This window comes from Anopheles moucheti, chromosome 2 (assembly GCF_943734755.1).
Source record: "Anopheles moucheti chromosome 2, idAnoMoucSN_F20_07, whole genome shotgun sequence".
Classification (NCBI taxonomy): Eukaryota; Metazoa; Arthropoda; class Insecta; order Diptera; family Culicidae; genus Anopheles; species Anopheles moucheti.
The window spans coordinates 12059788-12080266 of record NC_069140.1 but is presented as its reverse complement, the minus strand read 5'-3'; the positions used below and the strand labels follow the sequence as shown (position 1 = coordinate 12080266).

The 20479-nt window shown below is 42.4% G+C and overlaps 1 protein-coding gene across 5 annotated transcripts in view; it reads right to left on the bottom strand.

Annotated features, from left to right (window-relative positions):
* Nucleotides 1-5595: 5595 nt before the first annotated feature.
* LOC128299906 (sodium/potassium-transporting ATPase subunit alpha) overlaps nucleotides 5596-20479 on the bottom strand; it is a 63781-nt gene continuing 48897 nt past the window's right edge. For 3 of the 5 annotated variants that reach the window (XM_053036053.1, XM_053036057.1, XM_053036056.1), the window contains 8 exons: nucleotides 19450-19716; nucleotides 19173-19358; nucleotides 16529-18124; nucleotides 16210-16425; nucleotides 14633-14727; nucleotides 6681-6855; nucleotides 6363-6595; nucleotides 5596-6267 (listed from right to left, as the gene is read on the bottom strand). In XM_053036053.1, coding sequence (XP_052892013.1) covers nucleotides 6147-6267; nucleotides 6363-6595; nucleotides 6681-6855; nucleotides 14633-14727; nucleotides 16210-16425; nucleotides 16529-18124; nucleotides 19173-19358; nucleotides 19450-19716 — 2889 coding nt within the window. In that variant the 3' untranslated portion in view covers nucleotides 5596-6146. Of the gene's footprint in view, nucleotides 6268-6362; nucleotides 6596-6680; nucleotides 6856-10267; nucleotides 10363-12940; nucleotides 13036-14632; nucleotides 14728-16209; nucleotides 16426-16528; nucleotides 18125-19172; nucleotides 19359-19449; nucleotides 19717-20479 lie in introns of all 5 variants that reach the window. The other 2 variants (XM_053036054.1, XM_053036055.1) reach the window with 2 other exon arrangements.

The following is a 20479-nucleotide window of genomic DNA, read 5'->3' as shown; positions in this document are numbered from 1 at the left end:
ACTTTCGTACAAGAGCTTGCTGCAAATTTAGCTAATCATAGTTTTGTTTTTATCGTGTTTTGTTTGGTTTCTCTCTTCTTTTTTTTTGTTCGTTTTCGTTACACGTAGTTGTGTTCTCTTTACTTGGTTGCTTCTGGCATTTTACTTTTATGTTTTTTTTTTGTTGTGTTTCGTTTGTCGATCGGCAATGCTGAAATCTTGTATGCGTTCGTCTGTACGTCTGTGTGCGTTTTTTCTTCTTCTTCTATGTGAGTTGGATAAGAGAGCAACAGGGATTACGGCAGCGGAGGCGGTGGCAGCGATGGCGGCGACGGCGGCAAATCTCCCTTCCATTATTAAGCCTACGGTTTGTCTGTGTTGCAACGTACGAATAAACCCACACCATTTAGCCGTATTGGAGGGGCTCGTCTGGCTTGAAGGGTTGCTTACTTTTGTGATGGACAGTACAGGGGTAAGTTAGTGTATTTGTTTCCATTTTGTTTTTTTTCTTTTTGCATGTGTAGTGGTTCTCTGTGCCGGTATGTATGTTTTTCAATCAATCGTATCTGTTTGCATGTTATTTAATGTGTTGTGTTGTTCTTCTTGCAAAACTAGTCGGCGTAAAGAGGCGTTTTGCTAGTGTTGCAATAGAACGAAATAGACTCATTATCATCCGTCATCATCATCATCGGAAGGGGGTTTGCCCTCTCTCTTTTTGTTTACATAATAATTGCTTACGACATAGCCGCTTCCGTATTTCTTCAACTACCCGACCCGGGTTCCTTGATTAAGGACACCTGATTAAGAGAGATTAAGCAGCGAGCGATTCCACGCGCGTGTAGGTGAATGTTTGTTGTGTATCTTCACTTTATTATTTATTTACTTAATTACTTGCTTTATTTATCGTGGGGCGTGCGGGCTTCTTTCTCTGTTTGGTACCCGGTTTTGTTCTTATATTTTGTTTTGTTTCGTTTGTTTATTTGTTTTCTTGTTCCATTTACCATTTAAACGCTCGTGTTTCGTTCTACATGCTTCGCTCTGCCGCGGAGAGAAGATCGTGTGGGCGATTAGTACTCCTTTCTGTATTGTTTTAGTATTAGGTTGTAGGTCTTTTGTTTTATTTTGCCGTTTTCTTCTCTTTCCTTTACGCTAGGTGCATTGTTAAACTCCTTTTCCATCCCTTACACACATCCGCTTCCGTCCCACCCCAAACTCGAAACTCTCGTTTCGCTTTTTGTTTTTCTTTGTTGTTGTATTCGCATTATTAATCTTTATTATATAATTATTTATTTTTCATTTACAACAATCGGGCAGTTTTTTTTATGTGACGCGTTGCTTTTGGTGTGTGTACGTGTGAATGTGCGTGTGTATGTGTTTAATAAATCTGTTTACTCCTACACAACACTGAATATGTGTGTGGATGTGTGTCTGTATGTCCGGATCTCTATCATAGTCCTGCGATATTTAAACGTTTAGCTTATCCCGCTCATCACACTACTACACCGCCATTCATTAATCGGTTCGCATTATTTGATTTCATGTTTTCGTTCGATTTGTTTCCTTTTGTTTGTTTGTCTGCTTCTCTTTACTGCTGTACTGCACAATTCAAACACTAACAAGACTTAGGCTGATTTACTTTATTTATTCATTTTTGTTTTGTTTTGTTCTTAGCTGCTGCCTACACTCTTCCTACAAATATCATACTTACGCTTCCGCATTTATAAGCGACCAAAATTTTGGAAAGAAAAAGTTCACACAAAAGAAACAGAAACAGGTTTTATATGGTGTTTACTATTACTAAAACGAACGTTATACTACAACAAATACGGCCCATATCTCGCTACACACTGAATCGCAATGCTGTGCCCATTTGCTGCTGGGCATTGTTTTTTCTTCAGCATCCGATTGCCGGTAACAAATTACAGGCAGTTAACAGTTTAAAGTGTTTAAGGTGCGTGCGTGCGTGTGAGCATGATAAAAGGAGAGGAAAGCGTGGGAGAGAACGACGGGTTGTTTAAACTTTCTTTTTTTGGGCAGAAACAAACGATTACATATTTTAAACAACCACAACAATAACAGCAACAACAACAACACCATCAACTTTCAATCGCGTGATAAAAAAGCAAACTCTTTTGCACAGACCTCACTCAAAACAAAAACAAAAAACGGGACAAAACGGCCACGTCGCGAACACTGAACACTGAAAAATAAATTGAAAAAAAAACAAGAGAGAACAAAAAACAAAATCAGATCCGCGTTTTGTTGTTTATTTAATTCTCTACTTTTAACGTTATCTCTCAGCACTCCGCACTGCGTTGTGTGTGTGTGTGTCTGTGTATGTGTGTTTTCTCTCTGTGTCTCTATCTCTTATGAACATAACAAATTTTGTTTGTTTTATTTTTTCTGTTTTTTCATCTCTTCTGTTTTATTTCTATTTGTAGCTTTTTATCTACGTTTTGTCTTGTTGCGTTATCTTTCTATCCTTACTATTTTCTGTTTTTTTTTTATATCCCATAATCATCAAATTCTATTTCGTTTCTACTTGTTTGTGTGTGTGTGTGTGTTTGCGTGTTTTATGTTTTGCATTTTTGTGATTCATGTTTCTTTTTTGTTTCGTTAAAGATTTTATATTTGCATCGATCTTAGGTGACTTTTAGGTGGCGTCGTGTTACGCAACCTTTCATTCATATATTCGTCGTCGATTTACTCTTTTGATCCGCGGGTGGGTATTTTCTCTCTGTGCTATATTTTTTTTTACCTTGCTCTCTCATGCGTGTATGCGCATGTTGGAAATGTACGTGCACCAGCGACCAAGACGTGTCTGTCTAGAGTCGTCCGGTTTAGAGGCCATTACTGTCCCCAGAACGCGCAATTCCACAAACGGTAACAACGACGAACGCAGTTCAAAATGCGCCTCAAGTCCGCCGCCCCCAATATCCCTTTGTTTCAGCTAAACATTTCCTTCCACACACGCACACACAACACGTCTTCATTCGTTTTCTGTTTTATTTTCTTCTTTATTCTAGTGCTATGTTTCTGTTTTCCTCTTGTTTACTCACTTTTAAATTATGTTCCGAGCGTATTTATTTACTTTATTACTTCTTCATTTTCACTTCAGTAACTAACAACGAATTGATTTCAATCATTTGCATCGTGTGTTCCTTGTCGTGTACTTTCACGCTCGCGCGCGCACGCACGTGTGTGTCTATGCGTGTCTGTAGATTTATGCTGCCGTCCTGTTCTTAACATTGAAATGTGTTGTTTATTTATGTATGTTTTTACTGCTGTCAATTTATCGCTTAACAAAACAACAAAGCACGAGAAAACATCGGAACCAACGTGACCCACAAATAGTGGGGTTGAACCGTGGCCTGCTGCTGCTTGCCGCAATTCGCTTCCTTCATGACCATGCAGAGTGAAAGGACCGGCACGGTGGCAGCAAAGGATATTGCTGCAAGACGCAATTGTAAGCTAGCGCGGTCGGGATATTGGTACAAAGAGGGTACGGCGCGGTATGCTTGTAACGAAGGCATAACGCCTTTAACATTTGTGAGATACGCATTACATCATATCATATCGGAACGCTCACAGCGTGTATGTGTCCAAGACCAATACGAAAAACAACACGGTTGTCCTACTACCCTTTGCTTCTCTGATTTTTTTCCCTTTTCTGCATTACGCGTTAAAACATAGAGTTTTAAAAAAACTAACGTAATACTCCACACACACACTCACAGATACGCGCACACACACACACACACACAACAGGCTCTCGGGCTAAGCGAGAGGAGATATAAAATGATGGCATTTCAAATGGCGCGTTTTTTGTTTGTTTGTTTGTTTGTGTATGATGATGTATACGGCGATGCGCGTGTTGGCAGCAAATAGTTCCAACGTGTACACACGGACTCTAATCAGATAGCAAAATACATGAAAAACGAAACGTAAAATAACACTAAAAACAATCGTATAAAAACCACCTGTCCTAAAACCGCGCGCGCACACGCACGCACACACACACACGCGCACGGACGCGCGCGCTCGCGCAGAACGCACACACAGTTTCTCATTATATCATAGTCTAACAGCTTTTGCTCTATAGGGTTTCTCTCTCGCGCTACAACGTCAGCGGATAAGCGTTGAGAATTAATAATAGTGGTAGTAATAGAAAAAAAAAATAATAAAACACAATTTGTAAAACAACTTTCAAAAACAATCTCCCCCACCTTCTCCTCCCCCAAAACGGCACACGCTAGAGGGGTTTTCCACGTCCCTGTGCTGAGAGTGTGTCTTTTCGATAGTTCTTCCGGTGCAGGAGACGCGCTTGGATGTTTGATTTTTCGTCTGCTGAACTACATCTACGACTCGGTTTGAATGTGTGGGTGTGTGTGTTTTGTTTTTTCGCTTTAAATTACTTTTATTCATATTTTCCGCTACACTTGGCGCTATCATGTTACGGCTATCGATTTGTTTACAACGGATTTTTCGTCATCGACCCTGCCGAAAGCCTGGTGACTCCTCTGTCTGTCTGTCTGGGTCTGCCCGCAAAGCCGCAATTGGATTTTATGGCTGAATATCTTTTTTGCTACAAGTATCCTTACAACAACAACAAAAAAAAACACGCCCAGACACACATACATTTCGGCTGGTTCGGCAACAAACAGGCGATGCATTCGAACGAGATGCATCTAAAATTACAGAATGTGCACACACAACCACATGCGAACACACACACACACACAGTGGCCGTGAACAATGTATGCCCTGGTTTCAAGACGACACATACCGAAACGGTTGTCGGGAGTAAAGACGAGATGATATCCAATCGATTCGAACCATGCTCGGGCGATACAATACAATGCGATGCGAACATCAATTCGGTGCCGAAAAAAGAACGGTTTGTCCATTCGTTTTGCAAACTTTACCCCTAGGGGTAGGGCAACACGTGGCCACACAGGGAACCCACAATCGCCGGACACACATTTCCCATAGAAACGCGCATGTATGTGCGTGGGCAAAAGACTTTCGCATCAGTACTGCGACGGTGGTCCTTGCAATAACAACCAAAAAAAAACATATCACCCTACCAGACGAACGTCATCATAATCATTCACACACACACACACAACTCTAGGTTTGTGTGGCTCTCATTTGATAATGCCATCATCGATTCGTATGCGCATTCTCGTGAGGTGGTGTTTTCTCCCACAGGTAGTGTTTTATTCAGGCGCCAATATTACCGATGTAACCCTTGCGGTGGGGGACGGCGCGCCCAGGCGCCGGACTGCTTTCAACCGGATACTATTATTATGAACAAATATGGCGCGCGCGTGCACACACACACACACACACACATTGAACCTGCGCGCTGCTTTGTGCCCTTATCCCTAAACACACCAGGTTTCCAGGTTAACCCGATCCTCGTGCGTGATTCGCTGCTGTGCAGGAGAGTGTGTGTATGTCTACTCCTACGCCACCCACATCTTCCTCGGGTGGAGGCGTGCGCGCACGTGTGCCGGCGGCACGGGATCAGGTTGGGCCTTTTGTTTTTTTTTTCTGTTGAATGCGGAATCGCGTTACGATCGATGCTGTGTTCCTTCTGCTTTCCTCCTCTCCTTACGTCTTACCCTAGCTAGCTAGCGTTTTTTTTTTTTCTGCCACTGCTACACCGCCTGTCCCCACGTGTGCTGCGCTAAAACTGCTTAACCGTCGTACTACTATATTCGTTCGTATTAATGCTTATTTTATTCTTTTTTTTCTGCTCCCTCATTTTGCTCGCAAACTATCCACACGATTTTTCTTATATTGGTTTATTATAATGTGTGTGTTTTTTTTTTCTGCACCGTTCTATCGCTTCATACTATGTAGCATTGTTGCACAATCCTTAACTCCCGCTTCCGACCAGGCTCCGTGGTTCGAAGTGTTTGTTTGTGTATGTGTGTGTGTGTGTGTTTGTGGTGGGGGGAGAGAGTGTATGTGAGTGCTTACAATGTTTGAATGCCCGCTGTGAGCATTTCCTTATGTATGGCTGCTTCATGTATAGAGTATGCATGTGTGCATGTTGTGTCTGTGTTTCTGTGTGTGTGAGTGTGTGTGTGTGGGGGGGGGAGTTGGTTTTGTTTTTTTGTTTTTGTTTAATTAATCTTTTTAAATATAAATTTGTTGACCTAATAGTACGTTTCTTGCTCTAGCCAGCCGCCTGGTTTGCGTCTCAAGTAGAAGCGACGAATTTCGTCATACACGAAGATGGACAAGCTGAACGGTAAAGCTGGTAGCCACCAAACGAATCTGTCGTGAGGAAAATGGGAAATGAATCACGAATTAGTACAATCGCGGGAATAATGTTTAAGTGACGAGATCTATCCACCCCGTGCAATACTTACTTCAGTGGGTACATGCGCAGACCCTTGTCCATGCCCGGCGTGTAGGACAGGATGGCAGCAAGTATCGTTTCGAACACGAGACCAAAGTTGAGGGCCCAGTTTCTCATGCCCTGGTGGAAAATCGAGTTACGGCGAGTCTTACAGATGATCAAATCGGCCCACTGGACAACGACAATCGACACGAAGAACGCGGTGTGGCAGGTAAACTCGAGGGTCTTGCGATCGCGGTAGGTCTAACGGCAAACAAGGAAAGCGGGAACGAAGTTAGAGTTACGCTGTTACGTTTTTGATGTTTCGCCCGCAGGCTTGTGTGCTTACCCATTCCTGACCGTACGAATCGGTGAGATCGTTAATGGCTTTCGAGTCCCAGCTCTTGCGGAGACCGAACAGCTTCAGCGGCAGGAAGCCGTTCTCAGCCATGATGACGAAGTACACGAAGAAACCGGCAGCAGCCTGAATCATACCGATCTGACCGTAAGCCATCGAGATGAGTCTGCATTCCGCGATGTGAGGATAGTTTGTGTGCATTGCAAGGAAAGGTAACAATTGTTCGTTGGGAACCGATGGGAAAGAGAGGGGAAGAGTGGGGGGAGGAAGATAAAAGAAACATCATTAAGATTGTGTTTGAACCGAGCACGGATCAGCAGTTAGTAATTATTGTTACGGATGAGTTGTTTTGTTTTGTACGAAACTAATATTAGTGATCAGAATGTTAGGACATTCGTTTACACTCGGTACATTCATTGCGTTGGAAAGTTGTTAAAGTATCAGCTAACGGTAGTTAGCTTTACTCTTCCCATCAACCAACGCCGAGTGTAAACATGAAGCATTTGTCCCAAAACCCCAATTAGTGGAAAGCGTTACATTAGAGCAATGCGGGTTAGGCGCTTTATATAAGCTTAACAGATAATTTACACTACTTAACGCTACAAATCATACCACTTATACACTAAATAAGCATCAAGCGTGCAGGGCAGTATAACAAAAGCGAATTATTTTACACTACAACAGTCTACACCTACAGCCAGGTTATTCAGTAGCGGCTTCGGAACACCTTTTGCACAACTGTGCAAGATGGCGGAAATGTTCCAGACGATAATTTCATAGCGAAGCAAAAGTACACAGTTAAGCATAATGTTAGAGAAGAAAAGCTTAAAAGTTCATGCCATACGTTTTGCATAGGAAATAGTTTACAAGGTAGATGGAAAAATTAAATGCAAGTCAGGCAACAGCACTCGTTTGCCTCACACAGAGAAAAATTTAAAGAAGTAGTAAAAGAGCATAAGAGATCAGAAAAGCTCTTCCAAAGAAGCTTACGAGAAGAAAGGAAGAAAGATAAAGCAGGAAAGGCCAAGTAAATAGATAGGACAGAGAGATAGAGATAGAGATAAAGAGTAGTTGTAAAAAAGGTAATGAGTAAAGGAAACAAAACCACACTTTTCTCATACGAAATACTCACTTTTTGCTCTGGATACATTTAGAGTATGGAAATTTTTGGCGAAAATGGGAAAACGAGGGCTTGGAGTGTGGGACCAGTGGGTGATATATAAATGGAACGGTGGATTTTTCCGGTCGATGGTAAAGTACACAATCGAATGACGTTGTGTGAGAAGAACTACATGTTTAAAACTGTTCATTGTGGGACGTTTTCTGAGAGCTCATTTGGTGGTTGGTTGTGTGTGTTTGAGTAACACAACTACAAGGGGGTATTACATTGCTAATGCTAGTTTGTGCTAGTTTCAAACCACAAATTAATCTTCATGTCAAATCGAATAAATAAAAGCAAGTGGCAACCAATTACAAAGATTATCAGTTTCATTTTACGTTGTTGCTATTATTAATGAGAGTTGAGAAACAGAACACAAGGCAAAAATAAAGGATGTGCAAACTAATACAAAGGGGCGGTGGAATTTGAGTGAATACCGACACGTTTTGCAATAATTTCAGGAGGTTCGTGGAGTAAACATCTAACATAGCTACACTATTGCTAATAGCCATAGAAACACTTCGTTGCCATGGGAAGCATTCGGGTTGAATCATTTCACGGTAAGGAAACATCTGCATTATCTAACAGAAGAAAAACAAACATAAACTCACATACACGCATACACACACACACATACAAATACACAGCAAATAGATTAAACAAGGAGGTTTGCGGTCCTGCGGGGCAGACTACTACACATCGTTTCAATCAAACGAACAACGGCAACATCTAAAGCGAATGGAAACAACATAAACTGCACGGAACTTTTTGCACGGGATGTGTTACACTGTATGGTATTAACATTGTGGGGGGGGGGAGTGTCATATGGTTTTAACTTCTTCGGGATCTCGCATACTGATCGGGGTGTGCTTGTTAAAAGAAAATCAAACTGCCGGTATCTGTGTGCCGTGTGCACTTTGGCGAACACAGGACCCCCCCATCAATCGTGTTTGAGAGATTGATGGAAGTTTTGTTTTTGTTGAAAGATTTGATTTGATTTTCATTTCACTAGGATTTGCAGGTGATCCACTAAGTGTGTGATCTAACGGTGACAACGGACCGGGATCGTTGTGTAGGTGTGGAAACTATATGCTATTTATAACCATTCCAAACTCTGTCTAAAAGAAAAGTAATACAGAACGTTTAAACGCAAGGTCGCGGTTCTACCGTACGCAGCTAAACACAACAACATCTAGAGTGTGTAATGTGAACGAACTGATCGACTAAATCAAAAATCAAAACTTCACAAACAAAGACCGTTGCGCATGGAACGGAATGAGAAAGTATAACGTAAAACATGAGGAAGAAATTGTAACATTAGAGAAGGTAAAGAAAATTAAGGTTGTATAGATACAGCTATCTCAAAAACGGAAAGGAAACATGGACACATTCCGGCAATGCCGACAGTGTTGTAGAAAGTGGAAAAACCGAATATCGAGAGTAGTACAGGAAAGTAGTTACTAGGTAAGGCACGTTTCTAATCGTTCACACTATGACATTCTAGGACGCAAGGCCAACGCTAGTGATGGATAGACAGAATAGGAGAAAGATAGAAAGAAATCGTTGTTGGTGTGAAGGATGTGAAAGTATCCGGAAAAGGGGTTCCACCGTGCAACAACGCACAGATGGAAACTGAAGCGAGCGATTGGTAGCAATTTCCAATCGCGATACTATTCCAACGGTAGATCGTTTTCAACGAGTCTAATAAGGCACAAATATCGGGTAGAATATCACAAGTTAGGTTGCCTGTCGAGCTGGTTCTAGCACGATCCACAGGAAAAAGAATGCATTTGAAGAGAACAATACCGAAACATGTCAACATAACGCGTTTACGAATGCGTTACGGATCTTCAGTACCAGTACAACATAAGTTGGTAAGGTAGAGAACAGCGTTGTTACAACACTGCTCGGTTACGCGAGTGTCCCTAGGGGATTAATTGGTTTTTAGCAAGTACAAAAATTAAACAATGCAGACTCGCTGCTGAAAACATAAAAGACAAACATTGATCGACGAAAAAAAAAGAACAATAAATGGTAAGTTACTCGAACAAATAAGACAAGAACAAAACATACATAGTACAGAAAAGAAACAAGTGAAAACATATTTAACACGTTGGTCAGTCGAAGCAGTAGCAAGCTACCACCTACAGTGAACACCATCGTTTCATCGCTTCATTCGAATATGGAAATGACATCCGAATGAACGAATTGTTCGAACACATAAAACAAAAACAGTAAACAACACAAGACACACAAAAACGTAACGAGAGTGAGCGAACATGTAACAGAAAAGGAAACAGAAAATGTAACGTGTACATAATCATATTTATATGGGTGAATATCAACGTAACGCATAACGGATGATGAGTTCAATTCGGTGGAAACGTTTATACAAGAGAACGTGGCAACGTATCCTGACCTGCGGTTGACCAAGTTGTCACGATAAGGATCTCTCGGTCGGCGCTTCATAATGTCACTCTCCGGTGCTTCGTAGGCGAGCGAAATGGCCGGTACCTGCGGAACGGAGTGGCACGCACGGTGTGGGTAGCAATCGAATGCACCGCACGGGTTTGCGTACACGCATGCACACACATCCACACGCACGCACACACACACACGCGTACACACACGCACACGCACACACACAAGAAGGAGGAAAAATGAAGTGGTTGAAAATTTCACATGTAAATATATTAGTATGAGTAAACTAAACGTAAACGATGTAGTAGAAGGTATAGAGAGCTACGAAGCGCCACTCGCACAGAAGTGCAGCAGAGCTAGGGCCAGCGAGCTCTGGCTGTCTGGCTGGCGAGACTATCAATGTAATGGCTGTACCGCGTACGTGGCTTTAAAGAGAGACGATGTAGTCATGTAGAAGGCATCGAGCAGAGTGATTTCGACGTGCGGTTAGCCAGTGGCAAGCGATGAAACACACTTTGGACACTTTTACTGTACACCGTATCAGTTCGTATTCCACATCGCTCCACGCTACCGTTCGGGTGAAGCGTAACGTTTCGGTTATTGTATAGCATCGGTTAAGCAGCTAGCTAATAGATCGTTTGAACCATAGAGATATGAAGCAAAACACACATGACATGTTTACTGCATAATCGAGGTAAAAACCAAAAACACTATTGTAATACAGAGAAACTGTGTTCTTGTTGCGTGGAAGATAGTAGCAGTCGATCAAGTGCAGATCGAGATAGATGATGGTGTAGTGTCTCACCTATTCTACCTTTCTTTGGCATAGATGTTACAATTGTATTTAGAAATTATCCAACTAACGCACAAATCGATTGGAAGTTGCGAGAAAGATAGCGAAAAGTAGAGTAGTAACGGTCGGAAAAACAGAGAGCTATATATAGAGAGTATTGTTTGTGAAGATGTGAAGATCTGCGTATTCTATTCTAGCGCACTCCGGGGATGCATTTTAACTAGAAAGTACAGAGCAAACTAAATCGATTCGAAACATAAACAAAAATCCATATCGCTAACATTTCGTTCCAACTATGGTAAGGGTTTAAGTGTATCAAGACGAGGTAGTGTGCTAAGAAGATCCAAACGGAAGTTTTTCTGACAAACGAGGATTGTAAGTAATAACGCACGATTGCACGGGGTGCACGGTTGCTGTCACAAAAAGGACCATTGAAAAGTCGCTTGAACGTCAGGCAAGTGTAGGGTATTGCTATGTTTTTTTTTTCTTTTCTGGTAAATTATAGTGTATTGTGAACGAGTGTGAGCCTTTCTGCTCGAACATTGCTTGACGGACATTGTTTAGTGTTGTTGAGTAAGTATGAATGTTCCTCAGAGCGGAAAGCGAAACAGGATACGAGGAGCGGGAAAATATAGGACGACCGCATGAACGAACAATGACAATGGATTCGATTTGATAGACAAAAAAACACAACAACTCCAAGCGATGTGTGGACATTACACATCACGAGAAGGAAGGAGATGGAATGGTAAATGATTAGGAGCAAATGAGAGTTTTGTGGCCATCGTATAACGCATCGTGTATAGGCTAAACGTATAACAACTAAAGATGATATTCGGATTCCCGAACCCGACCGGCGTGACACATTTTTGCGTAGGTTTATGGGTGTGTGTAGGAAGGATAAGGGGATAAGGAATCGAACTTACCTTCGCTTTGGTTTTAATGCTTTTACTATTCTAATTAAATCGCTCAGCGATTTGTTTTTATGGAATTACTTTTCTCGACAATTTAAAGCGAATAAAGAAGTTGTAGCTGAGTGTCCAAGGAGAGAACGTATCGTAAAATAGAGTGAGTTGCGATAATGTTTTAAAACAGAACAATAGGATATAGAGAGAAGAAAGAGAAGGAGAGAGAAAACAGAGAACGCTAGCAAAAGGTATACGAGAAAGAAGAATAATGTACCGGACAACAGTGAATGAAAAACCATAGCCACATACGCGTGTGGGATTTTTCATAGATTATTGCCGGTAGCACAGCATGATTGAACGGAGTAGAGGAAAAAAACACTATCGTGGTATTGTCAAAAACCAAACGGGGCTAGCCAATTTCTAATGTCAAACGATATTATAACAAAAACCATACTCCCAACACCGGAATATTACACGAAATCAAAACGTACGAGAAGGATAATAGCAAGATAGGATTATTACAAAACAACACGCGCACACGAAAACAACAGACACGCACACATAGTATTAGACAAAGAGAGAGAGAGAGAGAGAGAGTGTGAGAGATAGAGCAAGTTTCAAATCTAGTAGATGACGGCTTCTATAGACGTCAGCAAATGGCGGCTTAGTGGCCGCAGGTTATTACAATCAGTATACAACAATACAAAAATTAAGAGATCACGATAGTATAACAGAGAGACAGACAAACACACACACACACGGAAGGATATGTTTGAAAAAGGAAAAAAAGATACATCTGACAAGCGTATGCGCATGGGCTGTGCCGTCCTCTTACACCCTCGCGGAGCGTCAGGATCAGTGGAAGGCCCAGATAAACGTTCAACACGCTTGGCCAGTATGTATTTGGTGTGGATTTTTGGCTGCTTGTTTTGCTTGGCTTGATTTTGTGTTTTCAGGGATAATGGTTTACCTTTCGTTGACCAATTTATCAGTGAACGGGTTACGGGGCTGGCGTTTCATGATATCGGATTCGGCTTCTTCGTAGGCAAGTGAGATAGCGGGAACCTGCGTACATCACACAGTGTGGTGGGACATACGAACATGGATTTACACGCACACAATGCACACAAACACACACAAACATAGCGCAATGGACGTTGTAGTGAGTGTGTGTGTGGTTTGGGGCGGATTAGTGCATGTTTTGATGGACGGGCGAGAACCATTCGATATGATGCGTGCAGATCGGGGGGGTATTGATCATGATCGGATTCCAACCAATGAAGTTGCACCGACCGGTGGTATTTTCGTACGAGAACACACGCACACAAAATGTCCACAGGAAGCAAAACATTGTGTTTTGTGAATGGAGAGTGTTTTTTTTGTAGTTGTTGTGTTTTAGCACGATACACACAGGAACGGGCGCGAGTATGGAGCGCCCCCAAATGTTAGCAGGATAACGATGGTACGATGGCAGGCATTGGATTTAGACCATATCGGGGTCCAGGCACATATCGAGGGGTCAATTAATGAAGTTGGTTGTGAAAACCGTGTTTGCCGACGGATTGACACGATATTGCAGGGTAGTTAATACATTTGCATGATTAGTAATGTTCGATAAGAAAAGAAGAAGAAAAAGATTGTTTGATTACTAAGCGGGTTACAGAATAGAAAAAATGGTTAACATGTTTATAAAATTTGGCGGCAGAGAGAAATGGACGACGGGGAAGAAGCAAAATTGCTTTCGAACAACAAATCCGTGTGTGGTTCTTTTATCGGCGAGTAAAAAATGCACAACGGGACGATCACAAAAGCGATACACGTGACGTAAATCAAAAGATTGGACACACTGGCAGGTTTCGTCGCTTGGACACTAGGAGGTAACGGGGCTTTAACTACTTCTTCCCATGTTGAAGAAGCTACGAAAGATGTCAACAACGAGATGGCAGTCGATTTAATACATGATCATGAGAAGGCCTTATACGCAAACATAAATCTTTGTACGAAGATGTGCTAGGAGAAGATAGATGGTAAATAATGGGGCACGGTTGTGCAATGAGAGAGAGTGGGGCGAATTCGCGAATGATAGCTGACTGTTTGAAATGAATAGGTTTAGCAGGACATTTCGAAGGACATTTGCAGGATAGAATAGAGAGTGCTAGTCTGTCATGATGTTGTACGTGTAGTAGTAGTAGTGGTGAGAGAGGGGTGTTGAGTTTGTTGTGTACACCGAGAATGCATGTTCTTTGGTTGGCATTCGTGTTGGATTAAACGGTTGTATGGTACATCTTCTTAGCTTTGCATAAGTTTGGGGCCAAAGCATCAATCTTATCTTAAACCATCTTACGGACTAGACGTTAATGAAATGCTTCTTAATGTTTAGCAGCATTCACCATCACACTAGCTGTTGCCAAGGTAAAGGATTTAGTTCCCAAATGGTTTGTAAATATTACCCAAATCTTAACTAATCTTAATCATATTGTTGGGTGCGTAGCTTCGTTAGTTGAAGTTTTTAAAGTGCATTCTCTTTGCGTTAGAAGCATCGTTGGTTGGTTGGTTTAATGTTATTTGGCAGCGGTTCATTCGCAGGTAAAATCGTTAAAGTTTAGTATGGAAAGTTTATCATTTAAACCCAAAATAAAATCAAACAAAAGTAAATAAGAACCTCTCATTGACAAGTTTATCGTTGAAGGGGTCACGCGGTGGTCGTTTCATGATATCGGACTCTGCATGTTCGTAGGCTAGCGAAATGGCAGGTACCTAGATAGAGAGGGGCGCGTTTACGATTCATGGTGCGTATTATGGAGGAAAAAAGATGAAGGTAAAAATATTATCTATGATTGCAAAATCGGTTTCTGTTTGCTTGTCGCATCGTTCGCGATAATTCCGCACAAAGAATCGACGTTCTATCACGCAAAAGAAATCTAGCATAGCGATACTCTCAGCTAAATCAGTTTCGCCCCTTTAAAAAATCCCGCTAAACATCGACGTGCTTTTTGCAAAAATAAAGTATTGTTTCTACTTATGCTTCGTAGCGCACATACCTGCTTTTTTGTTTTATCGGATAACAATGAACTAGCCTATAATTGTAGCTAGTTTCAATATATAAGAGTTTTGGAAAGCATATCAAGAGCATCTTCTAGCGCCTGGATTGCATCGCAGTTTACTACGTTGGTAAGTGACTGTCTAGTTGTAGAATGCGATATAACTTTACAATAGTTAAGATAGATAATAAGATAAGAGTGAAAATCGAAACAATAAACAGAGCAATAATGATTATACTTATAGCGAACGAATCAAATATTGTATATAAAGACTTATAGAAGAAGAGAGTAGAAATAGAGAAAGAAAAAGAGAAAGATAGGCATGTGATTCAGAAAATAGGAAAAGTGAGATAAAGAATAGTACACCTTTTCGTTAAAGACCAGGGGTGTAGGATAGAAAGTGTAAGAGAAATAGAGAAAATTGCTCCACTAGCTCTGTGACGCTAGACAGCTCTTTGTCTAAATAATTAACTACGTAAATAAAAAACCATACAGGTCAAAAAGATTATAGAAACAAAATAGCAGAATGAAAAGACTGTATAAAGAATGATCGAAAGTATTTACGCAACCAATCATGGTTACCTCTCGTTCACCAGCTTGTCTTGGTACGGATTACGAGGCCGTCGTTTCATAATATCGGATTCGGACTCTTCGTAGGCCAGTGATATGGCCGGCACCTAGCAAAATAGTATGCACGTCGATATCGAGAAAGGGGGACACGGTGATTTGATTTGGGAAAACCCATTGCCGATTTTACCCCCGGGGGGCCAATGATTATGCGGAGGGATAAAAATGTACAGAAAAGAAAGAATTGTTAAACTTATCGCTTGATCTTCGCTTACAATACAGTACAAACAGTAACGCTATCAAGACCCAAGAGCGTGTAGAAACAAACCGTGTAGAATGGACGATACAATTTCACTCATATTTGGGAATGGGAAAGCTGGAGTAACAAATCGATTCTATTAGCTGTGTAATCTGCCATCGTCGCAGTTTTGCAATGCCGCAGCAAAACTTATCGCGATGCCATTCGTACATCACTATCGTCCAGCGAGTGTATGAATAGACTCGCAACATTTTGCGGCTATCTTTTAATTATTACACACACGCACAGTCGCTAAGGTGGAACATTTCGTTCAATGTCACGGGAAGAAAAAGAACCAACAGTCACGAGGACCATGGAATCGAGCAAACTTACCATGTCCGTGCCCAAATCGATACACAGAATAGTGACAGTGCCGAGCGGTAGCGGAATGTCGCACAGGATGAATGCCAGGAAGGGCGAAATTTCCGGAATGTTAGATGTCAGCGTGTAGGCGATCGATTTCTTCAAGTTATCGAAAATCAGACGTCCCTCCTCGACACCAGTAACAATCGAAGCAAAGTTATCATCGAGCAGAATCATGTCAGCAGCCTAAAATTAATGTTAAAATACAAAAATATCAATATCAGAACAGAAGTGCTCCAAGAAGCCATTGGTAGAGATGATCGCTTTAGTGTGTTTGTGTTAACAGTACCTGCTTCGACACATCCGAACCGGCAATACCCATAGCAACACCAATGTCAGCCTTCTTCAAGGCGGGCGAATCGTTCACACCGTCACCAGTTACAGCGACAATAGCACCCATGCGCTGGCAACCCTCCACGATGATCAGCTTCTGTTGCGGCGAGGTACGTGCGAATACAATTTCCGTGTGGTAGCGCAGAATTTCGTCCAGCTGTTCCGACGACAGGTCACGGAGTTCCGAACCGTGCACGACGGCGGCCTTTGCCTCACGCGGGTTAACCTCCGACACCGGGATGTTCAATCGCTGGGCAATGTCCTCAACAGTTTCGTTGCCCTCCGAGATGATACCGACCGATTTAGCGATAGCCTTGGCAGTGATCGGGTGATCACCAGTAACCATGATAACCTTAATACCAGCAGAACGACACTTGGCTACGGCGTCCGGGACGGCAGCACGCGGCGGATCAATCATGGACATTAGTCCGACAAAGCGCAGATTTTCAACCTGGAAGTTCACATCGTCCGAATTGAACTTGAAACCGACCGGGTATTTGTCCGATGGCAGCAGGAAATCACAGAATCCGAGCACACGCTCACCGAGACCGCCCAGCTCCAGGTAGGCATTGTTGAACGCTTCCTTCATTTCTTCGTCCATAAGCTTCTCCTTGCCGTTGATGAAAATAGTTGAGCAGCGTTCCAAAATACGCTCGGGGGCACCCTTCATGACCAACAGATAGCGCGGATCGCTGGGGTCCTCTGTCTCATGGATCGACACCTGGTACTTGTTGGTGGAATTGAATGGGATTTCGCACACCTTCTTGTTGCGCTTGCGGATGTTCATTACGTCTCCAAGGGCCAGCTCCATACACTTCAGCAGAGCAGCTTCAGAAGCGTCACCGCTCACCTCCTTCTTCAGAATTGGAACACCGTCCTGGCCTCCCTTGAATTCGGCACGGTTGCACAGTGTGGCGATGCGAGACAAGGCCTTGAATCCGGGGCTGGTGCGGTCGTACTGCACACCACTCTGATCCTCAGTGGTATCGGCTTCAATGATTTGATTGTCAAACCACATATGCGCAACGGTCATCCGGTTCTGGGTCAGCGTACCAGTCTTATCCGAGCAGATGGTCGAGGTCGAGCCGAGCGTCTCTACGGCTTCCAGATTCTTTACCAGACAGTTCTTCGAAGCCATACGTTTGGCAGTGAGCGTCAGGCACACGGTGACGGTGGCCAGCAGACCCTCCGGTACGTTAGCGACAATGATACCGATCAGGAAGATGACAGCGTCCAGCCAGTGATATCCGAGGATGAATGCGATGACGAAGAAAGTCACACCGAGGAACACAGCGACACCCGTGATCAGATGAATGAAATGGTGAATTTCCTTAGCGATTGGAGTTTCACCAGTATCCAGACCCGAAGCCAAACCAGCAATACGTCCCATCACGGTATGATCACCACAGCTGATGACAACACCCTTAGCAGTTCCTTCAACAGCGTTGGTCGAGAAGAAGGCCAAATTTTTCGTTTCCAGCGGGTTATCATGAGTGAAATCGGGTCCACGGGACTGAGGCTCGGATTCACCAGTCAGCGACGAGTTGTCAACCTGATTGAAATTAAAGATATCACAGGTTAGATTTGTGAACGAGTGAGATTTTTGAAGCGTAACTATCAGGCAAAGTCACAAACTGGTTTCAATTATGGTGCTTTTGTGTGTAGATTCGTTTGCGTTCGATTCAATTGAACTTACAAACATTATATCAATGTTTTACATGAATTCCATGATGTAACAAATTCCAGTCGAAGTGTACTGTCTCTTTCAGATAAAAAAGTAATAATTCTCGTGTGCTGCATGGCATCAGAATTGATAGGGGTGCAAATAAACATTCAGCACTTACTTTTTTCGCAATATACAACATCCCTCTTCACTCTTACGTATTAAACAGCTGGATCCTGCTTCAATGAAAGCTACCACATCCTACGGACGGGTCGCATTGAGTGTGTCCGCCCGTTGCACAATCAACTTATTTCTGTTCGGTTCTCTTCATTCATTCAGCATTCATTCGGATTGGACGCGCTCGTATATGCGATACATCAAACAGAACGATTGGACGGGGATCGTCGGGTGTGTGATGAAAGCGCGGTAAAACCAATCAAAACGAATCATCATAAAACCCGACAATCGGGGTTCGGACCACTGCAACACAATGACTCCCCACCGGTGTAAACGCGCACGCAGCCAACCGAACAGAAGTTTCTTCCTTCCTCCGCGAGTGTTGTTTGCGAGACCGTTGTCGCTTCAATTATTTTGTGCTCCACATAGTTTCCTAGCATGATTGGAACGTTTCGCGAATGCCGCAATTGAACAACTAACCTCTCGCTCTTGCTTCTGAGATCTGCACCCCTCCCGCGTTCGTACGTGCAAACATACATATCTGCACTTGTTTTTCCAAACATCCCATCCTTACGAAAAATGGCCTCAATTCAAAGGAATTAAATTTCATTATTAATGAACGACGGATGTATAGGATAGATAAGTTTACTCGCCCACTTCATAACATCAAACCTCTCATGACGGGCTCACGGTCGCACATTTCAACCGATTTATGACCTTTGCTTTGATTACTGGCATGGTTGCCGTGTTGCCATATTACCTTGAAGTTACGCGCTTCGATGATGCGAACATCGGCCGGTATCCTATCGCCGAACTTGACCTCTACGACATCACCGATGACCAGGTCTTCGGCGCGCAGCGTCAGCTTCTCACCCTCACGCAGCACGGTAGCGAATTGGGGCACCATGTTCTTGAACGATTCCATAATTTTCGAACTTTTCGATTCCTACAATTATAACACGAAATAGTAACGAATACAAAGCATTTAGTACACATTGAAATGCGAGCAATTGTTTTACATTATGGAAGCCACTTACCTGGTAGTATGAGAAGATGCCGGTAACTATCACAACAGCGGACAGCACGATACCGAGATACAGGTTATCATCAGCCGGTTCCTCAACGGTACTGGCCTGAATCGAATAAGCGATGAAACAGAGGATGGCACCGATCCACAGGAGCATAGCGAAACCGCCGAAGAGATTCTTACAGAACTTAACCCATTCGGGCGTTTGTTTGGGTGGGGTCAGGGCGTTTGGTCCATCACGTTCCAAATTCTCCTTGGCTTTTGCATGACTCAGACCCTGAAATGAAGTCGCGGTAAGGAAGAATTTTAATTGCATTGCATAATAAATGGTGCACAAATGCTCAATCATTCTTTTGTCTCTAACGCTTCTTTGTTCTTTATTATTCTTTATTCTTTATTCTTTATACTTTATTATTCTTTATTATTCTTTATTCTTTATTCTTTATTATTCTTTATTATTTATTATTCTTTATTCTTTATTATTCTTTATTCTTTATTATTCTTAATTATTATTTATTCTTTATTATTCCCTTTTCAATAGGTTTCCTGGAAGACTCGGAAGTTCCTATCTAGATTATATTGAACTGATTAAAAAAAACCACTGGCAAGCAATATCGATCGGAATAAACGGGAGACACTCTCCATCTGTTACGTGATAATACATTTACCGGCCACGGTTATGATGGCGCTTAATGCAATAATATATTATCAAAATAGCCGAAGCTTCTTTGGTACTAATTTAGTCGTCCAATGCGCATCGTACAATGATAAAACATATTGGTAAATAAATACCATATCACGAAACAATAAACTTTATTACCGCTTATGTCTGGTTCGGTAGGTTTCTTACCGCTATCAACCAGGCCAAACCTGCCGCGTATCGTAAACTGGTACGATTTAAGATAGGTTTGACGGCTAAGATTGATGAAATACACTTTATAGCACCACGTTGCGATAGGACGGGTTTTCTATAACTCATCGTGTGATGCCATCTGTAAGGTGAATGCTATTGACAACAAAGATGTTTCTGCCTATTTCTG